Source organism: Hylobates moloch, unplaced genomic scaffold, assembly GCF_009828535.3.
Source record: "Hylobates moloch isolate HMO894 unplaced genomic scaffold, HMol_V3 SCAFFOLD_8, whole genome shotgun sequence".
Classification (NCBI taxonomy): Eukaryota; Metazoa; Chordata; class Mammalia; order Primates; family Hylobatidae; genus Hylobates; species Hylobates moloch.
This window is the reverse complement of record NW_026652283.1, coordinates 32,477,085-32,502,299: the sequence shown is the minus strand read 5'-3', so window position 1 is coordinate 32,502,299 and position 25,215 is coordinate 32,477,085. Positions and strand designations below refer to the sequence as shown.

At 40.7% G+C, this 25,215-nt stretch overlaps 1 protein-coding gene and 1 pseudogene across 10 annotated transcripts in view; one reads left to right on the top strand and one right to left on the bottom strand.

Moving 5' to 3' along the window:
• SINHCAF (SIN3-HDAC complex associated factor) overlaps positions 1 to 25,215 on the bottom strand; it is an 80,629-nt gene that overhangs the window by 2,841 nt on the left and 52,573 nt on the right. For 5 of the 10 annotated variants that reach the window (XM_058442910.1, XM_032159994.2, XM_032159997.2 and 2 more), the window contains 4 exons: positions 14,567 to 14,714; positions 11,732 to 11,831; positions 10,301 to 10,427; positions 4,146 to 4,296 (listed from right to left, as the gene is read on the bottom strand). In XM_058442910.1, coding sequence (XP_058298893.1) covers positions 4,146 to 4,296; positions 10,301 to 10,427; positions 11,732 to 11,831; positions 14,567 to 14,694 — 506 coding nt within the window. In that variant the 5' untranslated portion in view covers positions 14,695 to 14,714. Of the gene's footprint in view, positions 1 to 4,145; positions 4,297 to 10,300; positions 10,428 to 11,731; positions 11,832 to 14,566; positions 14,715 to 19,413; positions 19,429 to 21,415; positions 21,558 to 24,903; positions 25,007 to 25,215 lie in introns of those variants that run through there. The other 5 variants (XM_058442909.1, XM_032159995.2, XM_032159996.2 and 2 more) reach the window with 3 other exon arrangements.
• On the top strand, positions 20,158 to 20,255 carry LOC116474047 (small nucleolar RNA U13; annotated as a pseudogene).

Here is a 25,215-nt window from a genome sequence, read left to right as displayed (position 1 = left end):
CCCATCTCTACTAAAAATGCAAAAATTAGCCAGGCGCGGTGGCACGTGCCTGTAGTCCCAGCTACTTGGGAGACTGAGGCAGCAGAATCACTTGAACCCATGAGGCGGAGGTTGCAGTGAGCCAAAATCACACCACTGCACTCCAGCCTAGGAGACAGAGCAAAACTCTGTCTCAAAAAAAAAAAAAAAAAAAAAAAACAGTGTGTGTGTTAGCAAAGGCGTCAAAAATGACAACACAGTAAGAATGCCTACAGACCACATACTCTAAGGGAAATAAGATCATTTGCTATGAAGTCCCCTGCAGGCCCCTCCACAGTCCCATCCCACCTCATCTCATCCTCTCCCCACTTAATTTTAGGTTTATCACTCCCTTTTCTTCATACTTCATGGTTTCACCGTATGTTGGCATCTCTAATCATACTGCACAGTTATCCATTACACACACACACACACACACACACACACACACACACACAATCACAATGTATTCTGCAATGTTTTAGTCAACATTGAGATCCATATATATTGTTATAGAGCTTTATTTCATTTTAACTTATGTATAATATTCTTATCTACTCTTATTTTAATGTATAAATCAGTGGATACATCCTAAAGGTTTTTACTAGTTTATATTGCTGGCATATAGGAATGGGAACATCTTTCAACTTTACTCAAAAACGGCCATTTATCTACATGGTTATAACTATTTACACCTATAACTGACAGTGTTCTCATCATTCCTTACCCTCTCTCCAACATTTGGTAATAGATTTTATTTTAGTTTTTTCACCAATCTAATGAGTATAAAATGGTATCTCATTGAAATTTTACTTTGTATTTCCTTGATTTTCAAAAAGTTTCAACACATTATCATTTAATGAGTTATTTCATGATTCCTTTCTAAGTGTGTCCATTTTTCTGTTGGTTTATCTTTTTCTTCCATTGTAGGAGTTGTTTGTATATTCCAGATACTAATCCTTTGTCAGATATATGTGCTGGATATCATTTCATTTTCTTTATGGTATTATTTGATGAATTTAAGTTCATAATTATAACGTAATCAACCCTGGAGGGTTTCTTAAATGCTTAATACTTTCTCAGAAAAAAATCCTTTCCCACTCAGAAGTCATAATCTATTTTCTACTTTAATGCATCTGTAATTGGTGTTTGTCTATGGTGTGAGGTAGGGAACCCAAGCCCAATTTTTCCACATGAATAACCATGTTGTTTTTAATATCCTAGCAATACTTATTGAACAGACCATTTTCGCCCACCAATCACCCCCACATCATGTATCACATAACAAGTGCTATATACGTATGTGGGCTTGTTTCCAGGCTCTCTATACTATTCCATTGGTTTATTTTTCTATTCCTAGTCCCGAACACATTAATTACCATGGCTTTATAATATGTCTTGATTTCTGTTCGGGCAAGTTTATCCACATCTTTCTTTTTCTTCTGAAGATGCCTATTTTGGGCCCTTTGCTTTTCTACGTAAATTATAAATTAGCTTGTAAAGTTCCATAAATATGTTGGGGTTTTGACTGCAATTACCCTGAATCTACAAAGTGATCATCTCCCTAACAGTCAGTTTAATAATATCTATGAATGTGCTACACCTCTCAATTTATTTAGGTGTCTTTAAATGTTACTCAACAACCGGGTGCGGTGGTTCATGCCTGTAACCCAGCACTTTGGGAGGCCGAGGCGGGCAGATCACCTGAGGTCAGGAGTTCACTATCAGCCTGGCCAGCATGGTGAAACCCCATCTCTACTAAAAACACAAAAATTAGCAGGGTGTGGTGGTGCATGGCTGTAATCCCAGCTACTCCAGAGGCTGAGACAGGAAAATTGCTTGAACCCAGGAAGTGGAGGTTGCAGTGAGCCAAGATCGCACCACTGCACTCCAGCCTAGGCGACAGAGCGAGTCTCTCTCTCTCTCTCTATACACACACACACACACACATAAATAAATGTTATTCAACAATATTGTATGATTTTTACATAACTCCTCCAAAGGGCTTTTGATATTTTACTACATTATTTTATATTTCCTAACACTATGATAAAATGTATCATTCTAATGCCAAACTGCCTAGATTTAAATCCTGCTCTACTTACTGTGTAACCTTAAACAAAGTACTTCCTCTTTGTACCTGTGTTTTCACATAATGCTTCACAGAATTGTTATAAAGACTAAATAAGGCCAGGTGCAGTATCTCACACCTGTAATCCCAGCACTTTGGGAGGTCAAGGCAGGCAGATCACTTGAGGCTAGAAGTTCAAGACCAGCCTGGCCAATATGGTGAAACCCCATCTCTACTAAAATACAAAAGTTAGCCAGGCATGGTGGTGCGTGCCTGTAGACCCAGCTATTTGGGTGGCTAAGGTGGGAGAATCGCCTGAGCCCAGGAGGCGGACACTGCAGTGAGCCAAGATAACATCACTGCACTCCAGTCTGGGCTACAGAGTGAAACTCTGTCTCAAAAAAAAAAAAAAAAAAGATTAAATAAATGCAAACTTAAAGGTGGTTTAAAGTACTTTAAAGCACTTACACTACGCGCTAGGCACTGTTCTAAAGTCTTTACTACTACTGGTACTACCACTACCACTACTGCTACCAATACTGTATTGGTTAGAACCTTCTGGATAATGCTGAATAGAAATGGTGATACTCAACACTCTTGATTTGTTCCTGATCATAGAGAAAATGCTTTCATTTTATCACAATTATGTATTATGTACTTTTGTACTTTTTGTAAGATACCTGTTGTCTAAGTAAAAAAGTTTCCTTCTATTCCTATTTTGCTAAAACTTTTTTTTTTTTTTTAAACCTTAAAGGAATGTTCAAATTTGTCAAACTCCTTCTTTGCACCACTAAGAAGACAACACCTTCCTTTAGAAACTATCAATGTGGGCTGGGCATGGTGGCTCACGCCTGTAATCCCAACACTTTGGGAGGCTGAGGCGGGTGGATCACCTAAGGTCAGGAGTTCGAGACCAGCCTGACCAACATGGTGAAACCCCTTTTCTACTAAAAATACAAAAATTTAGCCAGGCATGGTGGCCATGTGCCTGTAATCACAGCTACTCGGGAGGAGGCTGAGGCAGGAGAATCACTTGAACCCGGGAGGCAGAGGTTGCAGTGAGCCGAGATCGAGCCATTGCACTACAGCTTGGGCAACAGAGCAAAACTCTATCTCAAAAAAGAAACTGTCAATGTGGTAAATTATATTAGTTGATCTTCTCATGTTCAAACCAATCTTACATACCTAGAATAACCCTAGTGGCTGATGATGTATTGTTTTGGTATCAAACTTATATCAGCCTTAAAAATGCTTAGGGCCTATGCTCTATTTTATCCATAGTCTGGAAAAGCCAGTGCATAGGCCCCAATCATCTGTTCCTGGATGTTTAGTACAACTTGCCTATTGTGACTTTTTTTTTTTTTTTTTTTAATAGAGTCTTGCTTTGTCACCAGGCTGGAGTGCAATGGTGCAATAATAGCTTACTGCAACCCTAACCTCCTAGGCTCAAGCAATCCCCTCACCTTGGCCTCCCAAAATGCTAGGATTACAGGTGTGAGCCATCACGCCTGGCATGAATCAATTTATTACGAGATTATCTCAGTTTTTCACTTTTTCTTGAGACAGCTTTAGCAAAATGTCTTTTTTCTAGTACTGTACCTGCTTCACCTGTATGTTAAAATTTGTTGGCATAAAGTTGTCTATAATATCCTATTATTTTTTAAATGTCTGCTTTATACCTAAGTCTCTTTTCTCTTTCCTAAAATTGCTTATGTGTATTATCTCCTTTTCCTGATCCACTTTATCTCTAGTATTTTTTTGGTCACGTCTTTTTGAAGGACCAACTCTTAGTTTTACTGATTCTCTCCACTGCATATTGTCTTTCTACTCCACTTATCTAGCAATAGGAAATGTAGGTACCTTGATGTGATTTTTATTTTAAAGAAATTTTAATAGGAAGAATATACAAACTCCCACTTCCCTGCTCAATTCCTGCTTAATCCACTGCAATCGTGTGTTACCGTTTGCCAAATGCCATTTAATTGCTAAGGTAGAAAAACACTGCCCGTAATTAAGATGGTTTGCTGGTTAGAGAGATATTTTCTGTTTCTTTTACCTTTTCCAGTATGTGAGATCTAAAAAGGAAAAAACTGGTGTTCTGTTAGAACCAGAAGCCATCTCTGTATCTGAGCCATCATCTGACTGGTTACTGTAACAGGGAGATTGAGCTGGGGAGGCACTTGAGGTGGTACTGTGAGCATCAGAATCTGCAATAAAGATGAAAAGAAAAAATAAAATGTTCAATTTCGTTACATGTAATTGCAACTAAACCTCAGCATAAGACACTGAATGAGTTGGTAAAAAAGAAAAAGTAAAAAATAATTCATTTTCTATGCACTACTGATATTTGAAGATATTCAGACTAACGTGTTTTTTAAAGAAGTGAAGAAGATGGAATAGACATACTTTTTCCTATTCCTCCTGCTTATACAACTGAAATCCCTGGATATTATATATAAAACAAACCTAAGACTCAAAAGATCATCACCCAAAAGGTGATGATCATCTAGGGAGCTCAAGACCCAAGGCAAGCCATGGTGGTAGGTTCCTTAGTTTTTCTGGATTTTCCTTTTGCCTCATAATCCCCAGCTTTGGAAGTGAAGCAGCAGCCACCCAGAAATGCCAATGGGTACAGACAACCAAAACAACAACAACAAAACAAAAATCCAAAACCCCAATTAAAGCCTGATCTCTCTAGCAAAGAACTAGGAAAAGGGCAGCCTAGCCAGAGAGAAAATGTTTCTAAACACTAACCTTCCTGTTCCAGCCAAACCCACGGAAAAAAATGTGGACACCTTTCCTAGCCCCAGCAGAGGCTGAGGTGAAGAGCCTACATTTCCACCCTCACAAGGCTTAGGAAGCACCCCAACACCTACACCAGGGTGGTGTCAGAGGAAGCCCAGCGAAGTCAGGATTTTTGTTATGGCCCACTAAGTACAAGGCCACCCTCACCAGGTGGTAGTCTGAACTCTCTCCTGACACCCAGTAGTAACAAGGAGCCTCCCCCTCCCCCCGACCTCAGATGCCAATGGACGTTGAGAGAGAAACTGGAATTCTAACACCTGGCGGTAACAGGGTGGTGATGCCCCTCCCTCTTTCCCTGCTCTGAGGGGTGTCAAAAAAGCCAGTTAAAATAGAAAGGTTAAATAAGACCCAGAGTCTCCCAACATAATCTGAAAATGTCCAGGTTTCAATAAAAAATTACATCAGTCCAAGAATCAGGAAGATCTCAAACTAAATGAAAAGGCCAACACTAAGATGACAAAGTCATTAGAATTATCTGACCAAAATTTTAAAGCAGTCACAACAAAAATGCTTCAGTGAGCAATTATGAACATTTTTGAAATAAACGAAAACATAGCCTTGGCAAAGAAATAGGAAGCCTCAGTAAAAATAAGATAGAAAACTATAAGGAAAAAATAAATGGAAAATTTGTAACTGAAAAAAATACAATAAAGAAAATAAAAACCCCCAGTGGATGGGCTGAGCAACATGGAGGGGAGAGAGAAAACCAACAGGGAACTGGAAGAAAGAACAACAGAAATTACCCCACATGAACGACACAGAAAACAAATGAACAGAGCAGGAGAAACCTGTGGAGCCTAGTCAAACATACATCTACATTCATGTCACTGCAGTCCTGGAGGGAGAGGAAAAAGAGAACAGGGGTGAAAAAGTACTCAAATATAGTGGCTGAAAACTTGTCAAATTTGGCGAGACATAAAACCTAAGACTCAAGAAGCTAACCAAAGCCCAACAGAATAAACTCAAAGAAATCCATGCCAACACACATCATCATTAAACCTCTATAAACTAAACCAAGAGAAAAATCTTGAAAGCAGCCAAAGAATAATGACATTATACCTATAAAGAGAAAACAAAAGATCCCAATTTAATAAGGAATAAAGGCAGTTCATTAGATGCAGAGCTAACTCTGATTTAATACTTTGCCTGTTTATGTGAAGAAGATGTCATATAAATGCACAAGCCAGAAAACAAGTTTCTTGGTTAACAGTCATTATGCTATAAGGCTGTTGTACTGCCACGTCACAGCAAGAGCAGTATCATAAACCTCATAAACACAGGTGGGGCCTACCATACACCTTGCCCGTCCCAGGACACGTGGACAGAGCAATCCTTCAATTCAGATAACCAATCAAGTACTTCTTAAATATTTATAAAGGCATCAAATCCTATGTTATATGCTGCATGGAAAGAAACAGACTAAAGAAAATTTGGGGGTTTTTTAAAATTATTTTTATCTTTTGGTTTTCCTTGAGACCAGATCTCACTCTGTCACCCAGGCTGAAGTGCAGTGGCAGGACCATAGCCTGCTGTAGCCTCAACCTCCTGAGCTCAAGCAGTCCTCCCATCTCAGTCTCCTGGGTAGCTGGGACTACAGGCACGCACCATCACACTCGGCTGGTTATTTTTTTAATTTTTAGTAGAGACAAGGTCTCGTTATTTGCCCAGGCTGGTCTCGAACTCCTAGCCTCAAGCGATCCTCCCACCTCAGCCTCCTAAAGTGCTGGGATTACAGGCATGAAATCACCACACCTAGCCAAGAAAATGTTTTTGTTTGTTTGTTTAAAACAGAGTCTCACTCTGTCACCCAGGCTGGAGTGCAGTGGCTAGATCTCAGCTCACTGCAGCCTCCACCTCTTGGATTTTCATGCCTCAGCCTCTCGAATAGCTACAACTACAGGTGTACACCACCACACCCAACTGATTTTTTTATATTTTTAGTAAACAGGATTTCGCCACGTTTGCCAGGCTGGTCTTGAACTCCTGGTCTCTCAAAGTGCCGGGACTACAGGTGTGAGCCACCACACCCAGTCAAGAAAACGTTTTCTGAATAGAGCTCACAAATATTTTATATTAACAAATATTTACATAAAACAGCATAAAATTAGGTATCTAAAACAAAGAAAGCACCATTAGTATTTTTAATATGTTAACTTGGCAAACAAGAGTAGCAGGTTTTAAAAGAATGAGTCTAGTGGGATGTTTAAGACTTCCTAAATAATTAACATCAACAGACACCTCTATGCTGCTGAGGAGAACTCACTCTCCTAGGAAATGCTTAATATCTTTAAACTATTTGTAATTTCAATTACCTGACCATTTTTGTTTTGTTTTTGGAGACGGAGTTTTGCTCTTGTTGCCCAGGCTGGAGTGCAATAGCACAATCTCGGCTCACCACAACCTCTGCCTCCCGGGTTCAAGCAATTCTCCTGCCTCTGCCTCCCAAGTAGTTGGGATTACAGGCACGCGGCACCACGCCCAGCTCATATTGTATTTTTAGTAGACACGGGGTTTCTCCATGTTGGTCAGGCTGGTCTCAAACTCCCAACCTCAGGTGATCTGCCTGCCTCGGCCTCCCAAAGTGCTGGGATTACAGGCGTAAGCCTCCATGCCCGGCCCAAACTGCAATTTTAAGTCTTAAAAATTACGTAGGATTTGGAAGTCACCAAGGAGTGATTAGATGGCATCAAGTCAGTAGGGTCAACAGGCAAAGTCAATGAGCAAAGTTGTGGAAGCCAAACAACTCCAGGAACTGACTCAGCTCAAACAAAAATAGGACCTTCAAACACTTTCTAGGAATTCTCAACCATATTTTTATAGCAAGAAGAAATCACTGCAGATTTTGGAAAGGATGACACAAAAAGAATAGCTAACATTTATAGAGGAATTTATTTTGTTTTACAAAGCCATTTTTTACTTGATTATCCCCAGTTCTCTGATTAGAAAATTCTGGTTAAACGTCAAGTGACTCCAGAGTCACACATTTGCTAGTGACAAGAGCTGAAATTCAAATCCAGATCTGTAACTCTAGGTCCAATGCCTTTCCAGTACACCACAAAATGTCTTGAAAAGAGAATACAGGGCTGGGCACAGTGGCTCACGCCTGAAATCCCAGGACTTTGGGAGGCCAAGGAGGGCAGATCAACCTGAGGTCAGGATTCAAGACCAGCCTGGCCAACACGGCGAAACCCCGTCTCTACTAAAAATACAAAAATTAGCTGGGCGTGGTGGTGGGCGCCTGTAATCCCAGCTACTCGGGAGGCTGAGGCAGGAGAATTGCTTGAACCCAGCAGGCGGAGGTTGCAGTGAGCTGAGATTGTGCCACTGCACTCCAGCCTGGTTGACAGAGCAAGATTCCATCTCTAAAGAAAAAAAAAAAAAAAAAAGAAGGAAAGAAAGAAAGAAGAGAATATAGGCCAGGTATGTGCAGGATGCGCAGAAGCAAACACATAACCAGAAGCACAGACCATTTAGTGGGTGATATATAAAAATTCACATCTCCCAACTGCTTCAATGCGCACAGGTGCCAGCAATTTACAATGTACCTGGTGAACACCGTTTCAGTTTGAGCCTCCACAGTCTACACACCTTATTATCAAAGGAATTTATTTTCAGTCTCTAACTACTACACAGCACAGTTTCATAATAAAAATCTAAAATTACACTGAATATATTCCCTTAAGTAAGGCAAAAGTGAGATATCACTTTCACTATAATTAAGGGAAAGGGCTAAGAATATACATATGAATAATCAGTTCCTCCGCCTTCAAGTGATAAAAGAAAATTAATGTTTCCCAAATGTTCATTAAAACATCTAGTGAGGACTGGGTGTGATGGTTCACACTTGTAATCCCAGCACTTTTGGGAAGCCGAGGTGAGTGGATTGCTTGAGCTCAGTTTGAGACCAGCCTGGGCAACATGGCAAAACCTCAACTCTACTAAAAATACAAAAATTAGCCAGGCATGGTGGTGCATGTCTGTAGTCCCAGCTACTTGGGAGGCTGAGGCACAAGAATTGCTTGTACCGAAGAGGCAAAGGCTGCAGTGACCCAAGATCATACCATTGTACTGCAGCCTGGGTGACAGAGCGAGACCCTGTTTCAAAAAAAAAAAAAAGAAATAAAAGAAAACATCTAGTGAGAATGGAAGGTAGACTTAAATCTTTGGGGAGATGGGGGTTGAGAGCTGGTTAGGAAAGGTAAATGTATAATTAAAATACATATACAAATTTATATTACCTAAATATTTTACATCTCTACTACTTATTAAGTGGCCCAGATCAAGTTTAAATCACCCCTTTGTGACTCCTATTCTGAGCTCTAAGATGGAAATAACTGAGATTACATATGTAAAGTCTTAGTATACCAAAATGCTCAAAAAACGTTGAGTTCTCCTGCACTCCTCACTTTACCATCACTAAACTTACATGTCTTTTTCCATTATTCTAAAACAAGCATGATAACCATTTGTCTTGATTGATAATGTTCTAACAGGGCCCTATAGATTTTTTACAAGTACCGAGAGCTCCAGTAGAGATCCACAACCCCTAGCCACAATTCTGAGAAGGCTCTGAAAACAGAAAGTATATTCCTAACCTATTTGGCCACAAAATCTGGCATGACCTAAACTATGATTATAAGCAGACAAACCTGACTAGCCTATATACCATCTATTTATTCCACTAAATGCGAATACTGCTACTTTTTGCTGTAAAAATACTAATGTGTTTGGTTCAATAATGCTCCTTCAAACCCCAAGGGTAACAGAGATATTTATTAGACAATAACATTATATGCAGTGTATTTCCTTTTGAAAATCTAAAATCTCAATTCCAAAATACAGATGTGCCATTACAGCAACCCCCAAAACTTCCAATAATAGCATGTGACCTGACATTAATTAGACATTCCTTTCTCGTTCTATCACACAACACACACTGCCCCTTAAACCTGAAAGCAAGCCCTGAGGTTGGCTGTATTTCAATATGTGAGTTATGATTTCTAAAGTTACTTTCCAGAAAACCTGGACTTTGGTCTCAGATTGTCCCCTACTTATTTACGTACCTCCTTGCACATCTGCAGGACTCAATTTGCTTATGGATAAAGATCAAGTAAACAAGATAGAAATGCACCTTCTAGAAAATTAAGATGTCAATAAAGACATCAGAGTGGTCTCAGTACAATCTGAAGTGGTTAGCTAGTAGAAATACTCTCTTAAGACATCAAAATCAGAAAAGAGTGCCAAGATTTCATAGAAATAAGATAACATCTCTACCCTCAACATTGCCTTCCAGTGCTCTTTATAAAAAGCAATAAAGGAAAAAATGATCCACACATGCCATACACCACCCCCAGCCAAAAATAACAAAACAATTATTAAGTACTAATGTTGTAATATCAAACTTACTATGACGTTTAAATTCCTTCTGCAGTTTACTGATCTGGTTGCTTTTTATCCTGTTCCCAGACAGAGTTTTCACTTTCTTTGGTTTCAATGTAGTCTTTAGACTGGGTCCAGCCCTTGCATCTACCACCTGGAAGAAAATACTGAATATTTAATAATATTTTTTAAATGACACCAGTGTATCCCTTTGGTTCAGATCCGTGCCTATTTGAGAACCACAGTTTTATACTGAAAAGAGGATGAAGCTCCATGTGCACCTTTAATCATCACATGACATAACGGAATAAATAATATTTATCTACTGGGGTTTTTTAAGATATTCTTTCCTGTGAAGTGGGTAATAGTGGGAGTCTGTTGGAAAAAAATTTAAATAGATTTGTATATGGGATAATCGTTACCAGATGACCCAACTAGGTTAAGAATCAAACCTAAAAATAACTCCATTTCTACAGGATGTTTTGCAGTTTACGAAAAGCTTTCATATACTTTTTATCTTCAGTACAAAGCAATAAATGGGGCTATTTTTGTTACTCCAATTTTAGACAGAAGGAAAACAAGGCAAAGATAAATTATGCATTTTGCCTTATTTCACCAAGCGAGTAAATGGGTAAGAGGGGTGGAGAGGGGAAAAGATTGGAATCAAGGTCTTCGGGCCTATTCTTTATGCTTTTTTCTCTACACACCTTAATCTCCGAGGTGAGTTACACAACAGCAATAGCATGTTCTCCCACAGTCTAGCCCAGCCATTGATCTCGCCCCATATAGTCCTGTTTCTTAGGGATTCATTCACATTTATTAGTTGCAGATTTCTACCCCATGTAAAAAGGAAAGTTGTTATCATCTTCAAAATCATGACCTATTATAATAACATAACACTGTCATCAAAGGACAATGTAAGGCTAGTGTGAATGATAACTATGCGTTATACTTCTATACACCAGCTTATCCAGTTCTCACAATAGCTTGGTAAGAGAGCTATTATCTTTGCACTTCATGAATAACTATAACCTGCCCAAAGTCCACAACTATTAAGTGGTAAAGGCAAAATTCAAATTCAAGTCTGATCCTAACATCTATGTGTTCATTAGTACCAACCTGAGTTCAAAGGATCATGTTATCCAAAGAGATTTAAGAAAAAGGATGCATGTCTAATTAACTCTGGGAATTACTGGGTTAAGCCTAAAAATAGGTGAATGCTTACTGTGAATCTCCAAAAGGGGGATATTGGATACAGCCTTAAGGAAATGCCACACCAGGCTATTCTATTCTAAAGATGCCAAACTGTTAGGCAATTATATCTGAGCAGCAGCTAGTGTTTTTCTTTATTCTTTTCAGACTTTTCTACCCTAGGGATATATTACTTCCTAAATTAGGAGGAAATTAATGTTACTTTAAATATAACAGAGGTATAATTGAGAAAAAAGATGGACTAACATGATTCCAGTTTTTTTTTGATCCTGCTGGCAACTTCTTCCATCTTTTCACAAGCAGGACACAGGCATTGCAGATGTCTCCTGAACGAGTCTCATGCAATCTGATAAGAAAATAATCAAACCTTTATCAGTCTCCCTTACCTTAAAGAATTCATTTCATGCAAGCACATTTCTTTTGGGGAAAAAACTATCTATGTATGGTTTATAGATACAATTTAATCATCCTGGATGATCCCATTCCATTGTTTCTATAGAATATTTCAGAAATAAAATTATCTTCTAGATTCAACAAACCAATTCTATGTACTGCAATTTGGTTATTTTGAAATAAGAAATGCTTTTAAAATTAAATAGGCCAGGCTGGGTGCGGTGGCTCACGCCTGCAATCCCAGCACTTGAGAGTCTGAGATGGGTGGATCACTTGAGGTCAGGAGTTTGAGACCAGCCTGGCCAACATGATGAAATCCCATGTCTCTACTGAAAATACAAAAATTAGCCTGGCATGGTGGCGCGCACCTGTAGTCCCAGCTACTCGAGAGGCTTAAGCAGGAGAATCGCGTGAACCCAGGAAGCAGAGGTTGCAGTGAGCCAAGATCACACTACTGCACTCCAGCCTGGGCAACAAGAGCGAGACTCCATCTCAAAAAAAAAAAAATTAAATAATTAAATAGGCTGGTGTGGTGGCTCACACCTGTAATCCCAGCACATCAGAAGACCAAGGTGGGAAGATCACTTGAGTGCAGGAGTTCGAGACCAGCCTGGGCAACACAAGGAGACCCCATCTCTACTTTAAAATTTTAAAAAAATTTAGTTAAAAAAAAATGCTTTTAAAATTAAAGAGTAAAACTCAAGACCTAAAAGAGATTCGGATTATCATGGTTTTAAACAATGCTGTTTAATTAATCTTTCTTGAAATGTGTAGATATATTTCTTTTTTGGTGGGGGCATGGGGGTGAACAGGATCTCACTCTTGCCACCCAGGCTGGAGTACAGTGGTGGGATTATGGCTCACTGCAGCCTCAACTTCCCAGGTTCAAGTGATCCTCCCACCTCAGCCTCCCTAGTAGCTGGGACCACAGGCACGTGCCACCACGCCTGGCTAATTTTTCTATTTTTTGTAGACACAGGGTTTCACCATGTTGCCCAGGCTGGTCTCCAACCCCTGGGCTCGACTGATCTGTCCGCCTTGGCCTCCCAAAGTGCTGAGATTACAGGTGTGAGCCACCACACCCGGCCTGTGTAGATATTTCATAAGTATCAAAATGCTAACCTTTGGCAAGTAAAATAATGTGCCATAATATTCCAGTTTCGCAGCAAACAAAACCAGAGAAGCATTGGTAGTTTTCAAAAATGAAAATGGCCAGATGAGGTGGCTTATGCCTGTAATCCCAGCACTTTAGGAGACTGAGGCAGCCGAGAGATCGACACCAGCCAGGGCAACATGGCAAAATCCTGTATCTACAAAAAAATAGAAAAATTAGCAGGGCATGGTAGTGCATGCCTGTAGTCCCAGCTATTCAGGAGAGAGAGGTGGGAGGATCACCTGAGGCCAGTGAGGTCAAGGCTGCAGTGAGCCATGATAGTGACACTGCAGTTCTGCCTGGGTGACAGAGTGAGACTGTGTCTCAAACAAACCAACAAACAAACAAACGATTATATTGCTGGGTAAGGTGGTGCACACCTGTAGTCCCAGCTACTCGAGAGGCTCAGACAGGAGGATCACTTGAGCCCAAAATTTCAAGGCTGTGGTGCACAATGATCACACCTGTGAATAGCTACTGCACTCCAGCCTAGGCAACATAGGAAGACATTGTCTCTTTAAAAAAGAAAAGAAAAAAAGAATGATTTCTCATGTTAGAAATTACTTTCACCACTTTTTCTTATCGAAACATTTATTGATCATTTATTGTTAATCCTGGACTTTGTAACTATTCTGAAGGTGTCAAAAAGGTCTGTGCCAACCATGCCTTTTTAAATTTTATTTTTATTTTAGTATCTTCATTTCCTCATCCTCCCAGGCTCAAGTGATCCTCTCACTTCAGCCTCCGACGTAGCTAGGACTACAGGCATGTACCACCACGTCTGGTGAGTTTTTTGTTTGTATTTTTGTAGAGATGGGTTTCCCATGTTGCCCAGGCTGGTCTCAAGCTCCTGGGCTCAAGTGACCCACCTGCCTCAGCCTCCCAAAGTGCTGGGATTACTTGCATGAGCCACTGCACCCAGTCAAGGGTAATTTTTTTTTTTTTTTTTTTGAGACGGAGTCTCACTCTGTCACCAGGCTGGAGTGCAGTGGCGTGATCTCGGCTCACTACAACCTCCGCCTCCTGGGTTCAAGTGATTCTCCTGCCTCAGCCTCTGGAGTAACTGGGAATACAAGTGTGCGCCACCACGCCCGGCTTATTTTTGTATTTTTAGTAGAGATGGGGTTTCACCATGTTGGCCAGGATGGTCTCGATCTCTTGACCTCGTGATCCGCCCGCCTCCGCCTCCCAAAGTGCTCTCAGATTACTGGTGTAAGCCGCTGCACCCAGTCAAGGGTAATTTTTTTTAAAGCCTTTTTAAAAATTAACCACAAAAGGAAGTCAACAACAAAAGGGTTTGTCCAGCTACAACTATAAGGGGGTTCACAATTAATATGGTAGCTCCTCATAATCTAGAAAAAAGTAGACTGTCAGCATTGTTTGATTCATTTAAAAAGCAGGAGACTTAAACAGCCTAAATTAGAATAAGTGATTTTTATTATAAGCACATTGTTCCAATCACCTTGCTTACAAATATTTCTGTATGCTGGGTATTTTTTCACTCTAAGAATAGTACAAACATTAGGTGATCTTACCCAAAACAGCTCTGGAAGTCCTTTTCATAGCGTTTACTGTCAGTGAATCGAGAACTGGAGGACTTAGCTCTGCAAATACAGCAGCCCTCTATACTTCGGTACATCTTTGGCTTGTGAAAACCAAACATCTTTTCTTCTGGGCAATAGTCTGTAAAGCCAAGGGAATTGACATATCTTTGTTGAGGACTGTAACAAGGAACTATTAAAGAGCTCTCTCTGCTCCACCCCACCCCCAAGCAACTTGGTGTTATATGACCAAGACAGGCAGGCAGCTCAGGGGAAGACCTCCTGGATCTACCTCTGTTCTTGGTACTATCAAGGCAAGTGTCTAAAACACAAAGAAAAGCCTAGTTATTTAAGGAGAACTCTACTACCTCCTAACTCGCCTAGCAAACATGCACTCTAAAACTGCGGAAGAGAAGCGTTTTTTTAAATCAGGTTTTTAAGTAAGAAATGCCACAAACAATCTGGTAAAATAATGAAGCTGTACACAATTAAGGATGTATCCTTAAATTTAAGACACACCTTTTTATTTCGCACATTTGCATTAACGTGATTCCCCTCTGGGGAAGTTTTGAGCATTTATCATGAATACTATTTGATACTAAGCACACAACTAGCTCACTATGCATCAGCCCATACTACTTTGCCTAATGGGAATTCAGAGGGGATTTCTTTTGTGATAAATGGGAAGTTCTACGCAGTCAAGTTTGCCCCTGAATTGAAACTGCTGAAAGGAAGATGTAAAATTCACAAAAATCCAAGGTTAGAATTTAATAATAATAATTCCATATTATCATTAAGACAAAAAAAGAACGAGCTCATGTTGTCTGACCGCTGATCTGCCCCTTAGTTGTTAGAGGTTTGTGGACCTCTTCTACGAGGCTTTGTGCCTGACAGTAGCAACAGTGGGAGGCAAATGTCCCAGAGATGTAGAGTGAAATAAATTGCAGTCCTCCTGTTAAAAAAAAAAAAAAAAAAAAAATCTCAACGTCAAGGAAGTAATGAAGAAAACAGCTCTGGGGCTGGATGCAAATATGTAGCTGGCAGTAAATCTGTACCTTAGGAAAAGTAATTTGGAATATCCAAATCAAGGGCCAGCTCACCAGAACATCTGGACTAAAAGAGGTGATGAAAAGGCAATGAATATAGAAACTAAACTCCAATGGACAAGTCCAGAGGATGTGTGTATGTATGAGAGTCTAACTATAAATTATCACAAAATTATCACATAAATCTTTCACTCAGGCTGGAGTGCAGTGGCGCGATCTCAGCTCACTGCAAGCTCCGCCTCCCAGGTTCAAGTGATTCTCCTGCCTCAGCTTCCCCAGTAGCTGGGACTACAGGTGCCCGCCACCACGCCCAGCTCACTTTTTGTATTTTTAGTAGAGACAGGGTTTCACCGTGTTAGCCAGGATGGACTCGATCTCCTGACCTTGTGATCCGCCCATCTCGGCCTCCCAAAGTGCTGGGATTACAGGTGTGAGCCACCGTGACCGGCCAAGAAAATTATTAATACCACTTTCGTGTCCATAGTTTTAGGAGTTATTACCTCAGAACACTATCTTTTTAAAGTTTTTAGAAATAAACTTAGATGAGTAAACCTAAAGCTTCAGTACAGTCATGTGTTGCTTAACAACGGGGACACATTCTGAGAAATCCATCATTGGGCATCCTTGTGCAGAGATCAGTGTCCTCACACAAACCAAGATGGCAATAGCCTACAACACCCCTAGGCTATATGGGATAGCCTACTATTCCTAGGCAACAAACTTATACAGCATGTGACTGTACTGAATGCCGTGGGCAACTATAATACAATGGTAAGAATCTGTGCATCTAAATATAGAAAAGGTACAAAAAAATATGGTATTATAATCTTTTGGGACCACCATCATATATGAAGTCTGTGGTTGACCGAAACGTCCTTGTGTGACATATGGCTGTATTTGTCTTTCGATTATCTCGTCTGATCCCATTCCATTCCAATTCTGGTTAGTATAATATAGCAAGTATTAATGAAAATGATTCAGAAGTAACCAAATAGCCAGGCTTTTTATGTGTATTTTTTTGGTATTGAAGGGTTTTGAAATATAGACAGACGTTTTATAACTTCTAAAAGAAAATTTTTTTTAAACTTTTACTAGCAAATAGCTAAAAACTGAAGCTTCCCTTTCAAACAGGCTATTGTTAATAAACTGTTCCTCTGCAATGTTTTTGTTGGTGAGAGAGGCAGGCAAAAGAGTGGGATGAGGGCAAGGCAGAAGGCCTTGATGCATTTCAATAATTAAGTCTAAACAGTTACCTCTAAGAATTGTTTAAAAAAAACGTTTTTAGTTGATAATAATTTTAGTTAAATGCTTGGGAATTTGATGTCTTTGAGAGGAAGAAAAATGAGGAAGTACCCTCTACACAGTCATAAGAAAAGATCTAGAGAAGCCTGCTCAGATGAGGCAGATTTTTTTTTCCTCAATCCAACAACAAACCCATATAATAACGGAAAAGAAAATCCTGAAGAAAATGGTCGCACGTTGCTTTGGAAAAAACAATGTCAAATGACAGAAGATTGCAGAAACAAGAAAGCAGAGTAGCAGTTATTGCTTTAATCTGTATATTCCTGTTTTAAGGCAAAATGTAATACGGCCCTCGTCCTCACACCACCCTGTGCTCTTCTCCAAACTCGCCCAACAGCTTTTTGCATTACCATCAATAAGGTCAGAGAACAGTTCCTCTAATACCCTCCAACTTCATCCATAACTCTTGGAAACTTCAGCCTCCCTTCTCAGCAAGGACAAAAGAAGCAGAGCAAAAAAGGCCAGTTCGTTCCATTAATACACAGACCAAATCCTATTACGACAGATAGATTCCTATCTCTACCCTCACAATCTCTTTCCCTTCCCCCAAATAAACAAGTCCTCAAAGCTATCAGCATTCAGCTCATCTCTAGGATGTGAACTACCTTCACTGAGGTTGGATTTGACCAAGACGCCATAGTTTGTGCCAGTTACCACACTGGCAAGCTGTTAAGGATGTTAGGGTTATAGGTGAATACTGAGGCTTTCTTTTTAATCAGCAGCCATTGTGAATTAAGTGTTCCTCTTCAATGATTTTTTTCTGCTGGTGGGGACCTCCACAAAACTTACCCACCACCCCCTAGCAAGACATTCCAGGCATAAGCTGAGGAATATTCTTCTTAGACATAGGCGAGAATAGGCTGATGTCTTAGGATTCATAATCCATTTTTATATAGTTCCATGACCTTACTTTTATCCTGACAAAATTATTCTGCCTGAACATCTGAGAGGGATCTAAATCCTAGGGCTTACCCTCTCCTAGGCAATGGTCAATGAGAAATGCAACGAGGTGGCAGACACCTGTCCTTAGGCAACACACAAGAAGCATGTGAACCTTTTAATGGATGACAACTTAATAAACCTATTAAGCCTTTTCTGAGCTTATCCTCACACTTAAGAGGCACCTGGGAATCTGCAGCAAATACACAGGGGTTTCATTCTGGGCTTTGTTTACAGCAACCAAGTTAAACAGTGGTTGGTGTTTAACCATTTCGAGGTTTGGGGAGCCCTGAGATTAACTGAAAGTATTTTCAAAAATCTACAAACCCATGAAATGTTTAAAAAAACAACAACAAAAACACTAGTTAATCTCTAGAGCAAAACCAAGGTCACAAAACAGTCTCTGAAACCAAGTTACTTTATATATTTAACAAAGTAGTGGGTAGGCGTGGCATAACTTGACTTTAAACTGGAGATTTGTTTTTTCAAGCAACCTGGTGGTTCTTTAGAATACTGCTTTCCTAGTACCACATTTGTGCAATATTAAATGATTCCTCCAGTACAATCTATCTTATTTGTTCAAATGACACCATCAGCTATGAAACTATGTGAATTTTGCCTCTATTCTCATAGGCATCATATCACTCGGCACTATGTTTTAAAGGAAGAAAGGTAATACTATCTGCTTTCTAATTGATTAATAGTTACAGCTGAGAACAGACCCCATACAATCTCACCCGTAAGCGTGTGTTTGGGGAAAGAAGAGGAAAATTAAGCTGTGAGATAAAGCCAAAAATCAAGAAAAACTTAAAATACTGATTATGAACTGTCATTTGTCTTCTAAAATTAAATAGTGGTATGGTTGCAAAACTCTGAGTATACTAAAAGCCACTGAATTGTACACATTACAAGAGTGAATCCTATGGTATATAAATGAGTGAATTTTATAGTACGTGATCTCAGTAAGCCTGTTTTTGAGATATTTAAAAATAAAAATAACTGAGTTAGGAATTCACTTGTCTTTACTATCTTTGTAAACTCATCATCTAGGATGCCAGTCTCATAGTAGGTGTGTCACCCCAAATTGAGAGACCAAGACGGGAATCTCAATCAAACAAGGTTTATTAGGCCGAGCTTGAGGATGTGCACCCAGGAGGCGCAAGTTCCAATAGGTTATAACTGTGTTTCAAAGCAGATTGCGTGAGGCACGGTACCCACACATTTTTTTACACAGGGGGATGCCTGCAGTACAGTGAAGCAGCAATTACATTCTTGTCGATGTGACTGGTATTCAGTGATGTTACACATACGGTAAAGTAAGTATGTGGCTGAGCGGGTAGGAGAGAAGGCTTAATGATTGTGTAGGCATCTCAGGGTCTGGCGGATGATTGATTCCATCCTGCCTTTGTTCTGTATCTGATACACAAGTTTACAACCAGTACCCGCTAGTAAAATATTTAACAAACTCCAGTTACAAATGCACAAAGGGTCAGCCTCAGTTAACATGCCATGGTTTTATTACCCATATGTCAAACTGCAGCCATCTTGGCTCACCTTTCTCTTTTGTTCTGACACCATCATCATCATCTATCTGTCTATCTACAGTATGTTTTCTTAAGGTCCTTGAAATAGAAAAAAAAATCATTTCAAGATGTTTTTCAAGATTTGAGGGGTTACAGTTAAAACATGCCTATTTATGGGAGGTTCTAACACTGATCTAACTGACATAGCTGCCTTTGCACGTACACATTCTTCAGCCAGAACAAATATTTAGAAGAGGCTGTGTCAACCCATTTTTCCTTGTATTTCCACATTTTCCCCCTTTTGATCAAAATTTCTCTTTAGAGAACACAAATGATCATATTTTATGTCCTTCTGTCCCTATGCATTGGGAAGGCTCATTCCCAGGAAGTCATGTCCCACGTTGGAGGGAAAGAGGTGAGATGAGGTTGATGTAGGCCTGAGGCGGACACTCCAGAGGTATGTAGTAGAATCTGCTGCTACGCTTACAGGATAATTCTATCTACATTGTGCTACCATAATGCGGGGGGAGGGTGTTAATTTTTTTTTTTATCAAGATAGGGTTTCACTGCATTGCCCAGGCTGGTCTCAAACTCCTAGCCTCAAGCAGTCTTCCCACCTTGGCCTCCCAAGTGCTAGGATCGAGTGTGAGCCACTGCACCTGGCCTATAATTCTGGTTTTTAGCAATAGACTTAGGTAAGTTGGTTATAAATACCGTGAGTAATTTAAGTGATAGTAAGAGAAGTAGGATAGAGACTACTAGATCAAGGTTTGAGATACTTTTGTCATTTATAAGTGTGATGATTGGGCATTCACATGTGTGAAATGTGCCTCCCTCAAACCTTGTTATGACATCGGCACTTTACCCATGAAAAAGGGGTTGAATTGCAGACTGGAAGAAATAGAAAGCCAATTAAATAGATCATTGAGAAGATCGGTAGTTTGTGCCTCTTGTAACCATTTAGCTTGCTTGGAAATTCTTTCTATGCAAGTCTCTACTTCACCTGAGGTGTTGATGTAAGTGCAGCAGGCAGTGTGAGCTACTGCACAGACTCCTTGTCCCAGCTACTCGGGAGGCTGAAGTAGGAGAATCACCTGAGCCCAGGGAGGTCAAGGCTGTAGTGAGCCGTGATCACACCACCACACTCCAGCCTAGGCGACAGAGCAAGACCCTCCCTCAAAAAAAAAAAAAAAGCACCCTTCAATTTGCCAGCTATTTTGCCAGCTATTTACACTATGTGCCCATCCTTGAGTTGGTGGGTGTGGCCCAATGCCACATACCAAAATGTATCTCTTAACCATTCACGGGTAAGTTGTTTCAAACCTGAGTGAGCCATGGATTGGTTTTACTGCAGGCCTTACAAAAGCCTGCATAAGCACGATATGTAACAAATGAGACGTGCTGGCACAATTTGCTTTGCTTTTTCTCCTTTGGACATTCAGTTACTAGTTATGACAATAACGGTGGGAGGCCAGGAATGTGCAGGGACAGCGGCCTGGAAAAGATGAGGAATTAAGTTTGTGCTCTAGATAAGTTAGAGAATTTGTCCCTGATTGGCTTATGATAGATAGGCCTGCGGGTGGTGGGGAGGGGTGAGACTTAGGGGATATTACTAAGCACAGAATGAAAATATGGCTTGGCTTTAGAAGCTGAATTTGAATTTGGAAAGTGACATTTGGAGGGAACTGATATAAGTATATGGTAACATTTGGATGTCAGAAAAATCAATCTCTGGCGCAACAAGTAGCATGTAATGATCCTGAATGGCCCTTGGAAGCTGGTGACAAATCCAGCAATCTGAGAGACTGCCTCCATCTGCCACACTTTAGGAGAGTTTAGCTAATGAACTATTTTTCCATCCCCAGCAGAGACCCCGAAAAGTCGAGTGTATATATATATATATATATATGTGGCCATCATGTGTATAGAAACATTAACCAGGTTATATATCCTATAATCTGAGTCAAAGCAGACAAGGCCAGTCCCCAAAGTAAATATAATACTCTTAAGAATGTTTAGACAGGAGATCATACAGGCCTGGTCTGAAGTCTTGGGTCAATTAGCTGTCCACTCTGATGCTGTCAGCTTCTCGTCCTGGTTTCAGGGTTGAAGCTGTTTGGTGAATCAGAGACAGGGATCTCTGGTGGGAGTCATGGTCCATTCAGGAAGTTGTGCCTTTTTAAGGTGAGAGATATGGATCCGTGAGTCTACAACCTTTAACTCGGCTGTGCATGGATTAGTCAACGGTACCTGGTAGGGGCCCCTCCAGCAAGGCTGGAGGGAGTCCTTTACGAGATGTCTTTTCCAACAGACAAAATTTCCAGGTTGGAGGTCATGACCAGAATCTTCATCTCCCAGGAGCGCACTGTGGGACGTGTCTTGCACTAAGGTCTGGCTTTTCATGAGCTGGTGAACGAGTCCCTTACAACAGTGCAAGATGTCCCCATTCAGTAAATTTGGATCAGTCATCTTGATTCCCATGTGCCTGGGTCTTCCAGTTACAATTTCATGAGAAGAGAGCTGATAAAGGGATGGATCAAAGGTTGAGCAATACCAAGGGGAGTGCCTTCGGCCAGCAGAGGTGAAAAGCCTCCATAAATTTAGCCAGTTGTGTTTTTATTATTCCATTGGTCCATTCTACCAATCTGGGGACTTAGCCAATTGTGTTATTATTCCATTGCTCCATTCTACCAATCCAGAGGAACTAAGGGTGGTAGGCACAATCAAAATACTGAAATATAGGCCTTTTTTTTTTTTTTTTTTTTTTGAGACCAAGTCTCGCTCTGTCACCTAGACTGGAGTGCGGTGGCATGATTTTGGCTTACTGCAACCTCCGCCTGCCAGGTTTAAGCAATTCTCCTGCCTCAGCCTCCCGAGTGGCTGAGACTACAGGCATGCGCCATGATGCCCGGCTAATTTTTGTATTGTTAGTGGAGACGGGATTTTACCATGTTGGCCAGGCTGGTCTTAAACTCCTGACCTCAGGTGATCTGCCCGCCTCGGCCTCCCAAAGTGCTGGGATTACAAGCATAAGCCACTGTGCCCGGCCCCAAATTTTACAAATGCTCAATGACCTGGGCACTAAAATAAGTTGCCCTATTGCTGTGAAGTTCAAAAGGGGACTCCCCATAATGGGGTAATCCCTTCTAATAAGATTTTACCCACTACCATTGCCCATCAGCAGGATGGGCAATTGCATTACCCAATGCAAAAACATGCATATCATTACCAATACATGTTTATATGCTTAAGATGGTGGCGGCTGGATAAAATCAAGCTGCCACATCTCAAAAGGTCTAGGTAGAAAAAGAAAATGACGCTGAGCCCCATAAAGGGGTTTTCCAGGATTGTGTTTTGGGTAGATGGTACACTGTGAATCAATCTTCTGTGCCATGATGACAGTCTCCAATAATATTGTTTATAATAGGATATGATTTTATCTGAATTCCAATGGGTCAAGCTGTAAATGTGTTCCATGAGGGGCATCTGATACCCCACTAGGATAATGGGTTTATCATTAGGTCCATACCATAGTTCAGTTTGGGGGAAAAGTACCCCCTCCTTTCGTTTCCAGGTAGATCTTTCTTCGGTGAAAGCTAAGTCTTGGGTTCCCTTTAGCATACACTTAACTGTTTAAGTCTCACAATCATTCCAAGGATCGGACTGGTGTCTCAAATGCAGCTCTCTTAGCTACTGCATCAGCAAATTGATTACCTTGACTCTGTGTTGTTTAATTCAGAGCAGCCTGGAACCTTTATAATTGCCAAAAGTGAGCTCCAAGACTAGTCCATTTTTTATGGGTTGCCCTGAGAAGGTTAAATACCCTCTCTCTTTCCATAGCATTCCAAAGTCATGAGCACCACCAGATGCATAGGGGCATAATTTTTGCTACTTTTATTCTTTGCTAGTTGACAAGTTTGAGTCAGGGCAATCAGTTCAGCCAGTTGGGCTGACCTAGCCTGAAGAAGACCAGCTTCAATGACCATGGCACTCTAGTGGTGATTCTTGTAGGTCTGTCCTTGGGGTAAAAAGTTGGGTGTGTCATCAGGATGAAGTCATGAGAGGTCTTATCAGAAGACTGGCCAGGCCTGGTGCAGTGGCTCATGCCTATAATCCTAGCACTTTGTGGTCTGCTAAATTCATATTTCAGTATTTGGGAAAAGTAAGTGGGGCACTGTATATCCCTGTGACATCACAGTCCAAGTATACCGTCATTCTCTCCAGGTAAAGGCAAACAAATACTAACTACGTGAATGTATAGGGATGCTTAAAAATGCACTACAGAGATCCACAAGTGCCACTCAAGGTGGGCAGACCGCTTGAGCCCAGGAGTTTGAGACCAGCCTGGGCAACATGGTAAACCCTGTCTCTACAAAAAATACAAAAATTAGCCAGGTGCAGTGGTACAAGCCTGTAGTCCCAGCTACTCAGGAGGCTGAGGCAGGCAGATTAACTGCGCCCAGGAGGTCAAGGCAATCACGCCACTGCAGTCCAGCCTGGGTAACAGAGCAAGACCCTGTCTAAAAAAAGAGAGAGAGAGAGAAAGTGGCCAGGTTAGGATTATTGCAATAAGAGATGGTAACATTAGAGGATAATAAAATTAAGACCGAATAGGAAGTTAATCTATTGAAAGATAAGTGTAGAGTTATGATGGGAATTCAGAAGTAGCTCAACTCAATGTGGAATGAAGGCGGTAAGGGAGAGGACCCCATGACTATCTCTCCAACAGTTTTATATAGAAGGGTTGTAGCTGATATTGCCCTCATACAAGGGGGCCATCCTCGAGTCATTGGATCTAACTGCTGACTATAATAGCCTATAGGTCTTTGCTGGTCACCAAGTTTGAGTCAACATAACAAATGTGTTCCCTCCATCTTCATGAACAGAAAGAAAGTTCATAGTTTGGGTGTCTTATTGCTGGGGCATTTATTAACCTTTTCTTTGAAAAAAAAAAAAAAAAAACGGACTCTTGCTCTGTCACTTAGGTTGGAATGCAGTCGGCTCACTGCAACCTCTGCCTCCCAAGTTCAAGCGATTCTCCTGCCTCAGCCTCCCACGTAACTGGGACTACAGGCGTTTTGCCACCACATCTGGCTCATTTTTGTATTTTCAGTAAAGACACAGTTTCACCATGTTGCCTGAGCTGGTCTTGAACGTCTGGCCACAAGCATCTGCCCGCCTCAGCCTCTCATAGTGCTAGGATTACAGGCATGAACCACCGTGCCTGGCCTACTAATCTTTCTTTAATTTGTTGCACAGCTGGTTGTCCCTCACGAGTCCACATGATGGGATCAGGCTGTTAATTCTTTAAACAGGTACAAAAGGGTTGAGTCACACGATAAAAATTTAGTATCCAGCTTCTACAATAGCAAGCCAACTCCAAGAACCCTCTAAGCTATTTTTTAGTAGGAAGCATCAAAAAAGCTAAGATTCCTTTGATTCTATCAGGATTGATGCTCAATCTTTTGGCTGACATGACATGTCCCACGTTTGACTTGAGAAAGACAAAATTAAAGTTTACCCTTAGACACCTTGTACCCTGTAATGGCCAATTGTTGAAGTAAGTACAAGTTTTCTTCTTTAGAAGAAGAAAGTGTGTCAGAGCAGAGGAGGTATGCACACACTGGATGAGGATCCCCTGAGAGAAGTCCAAGTCTGCTAAATTCATATTTCAGTATTTGGGAAAAGTAAGTGGGGCACTGTGACATCACAGTCCAAGTATATCGTCATTCTCTCCAGGAAAAGGCAAACAAATACTGACTACCTGGATGTATAGGGATGCTTTAAAAAGGCACTACAGAGATCCGCAACTGAAAAATATTGTCAGGGACAG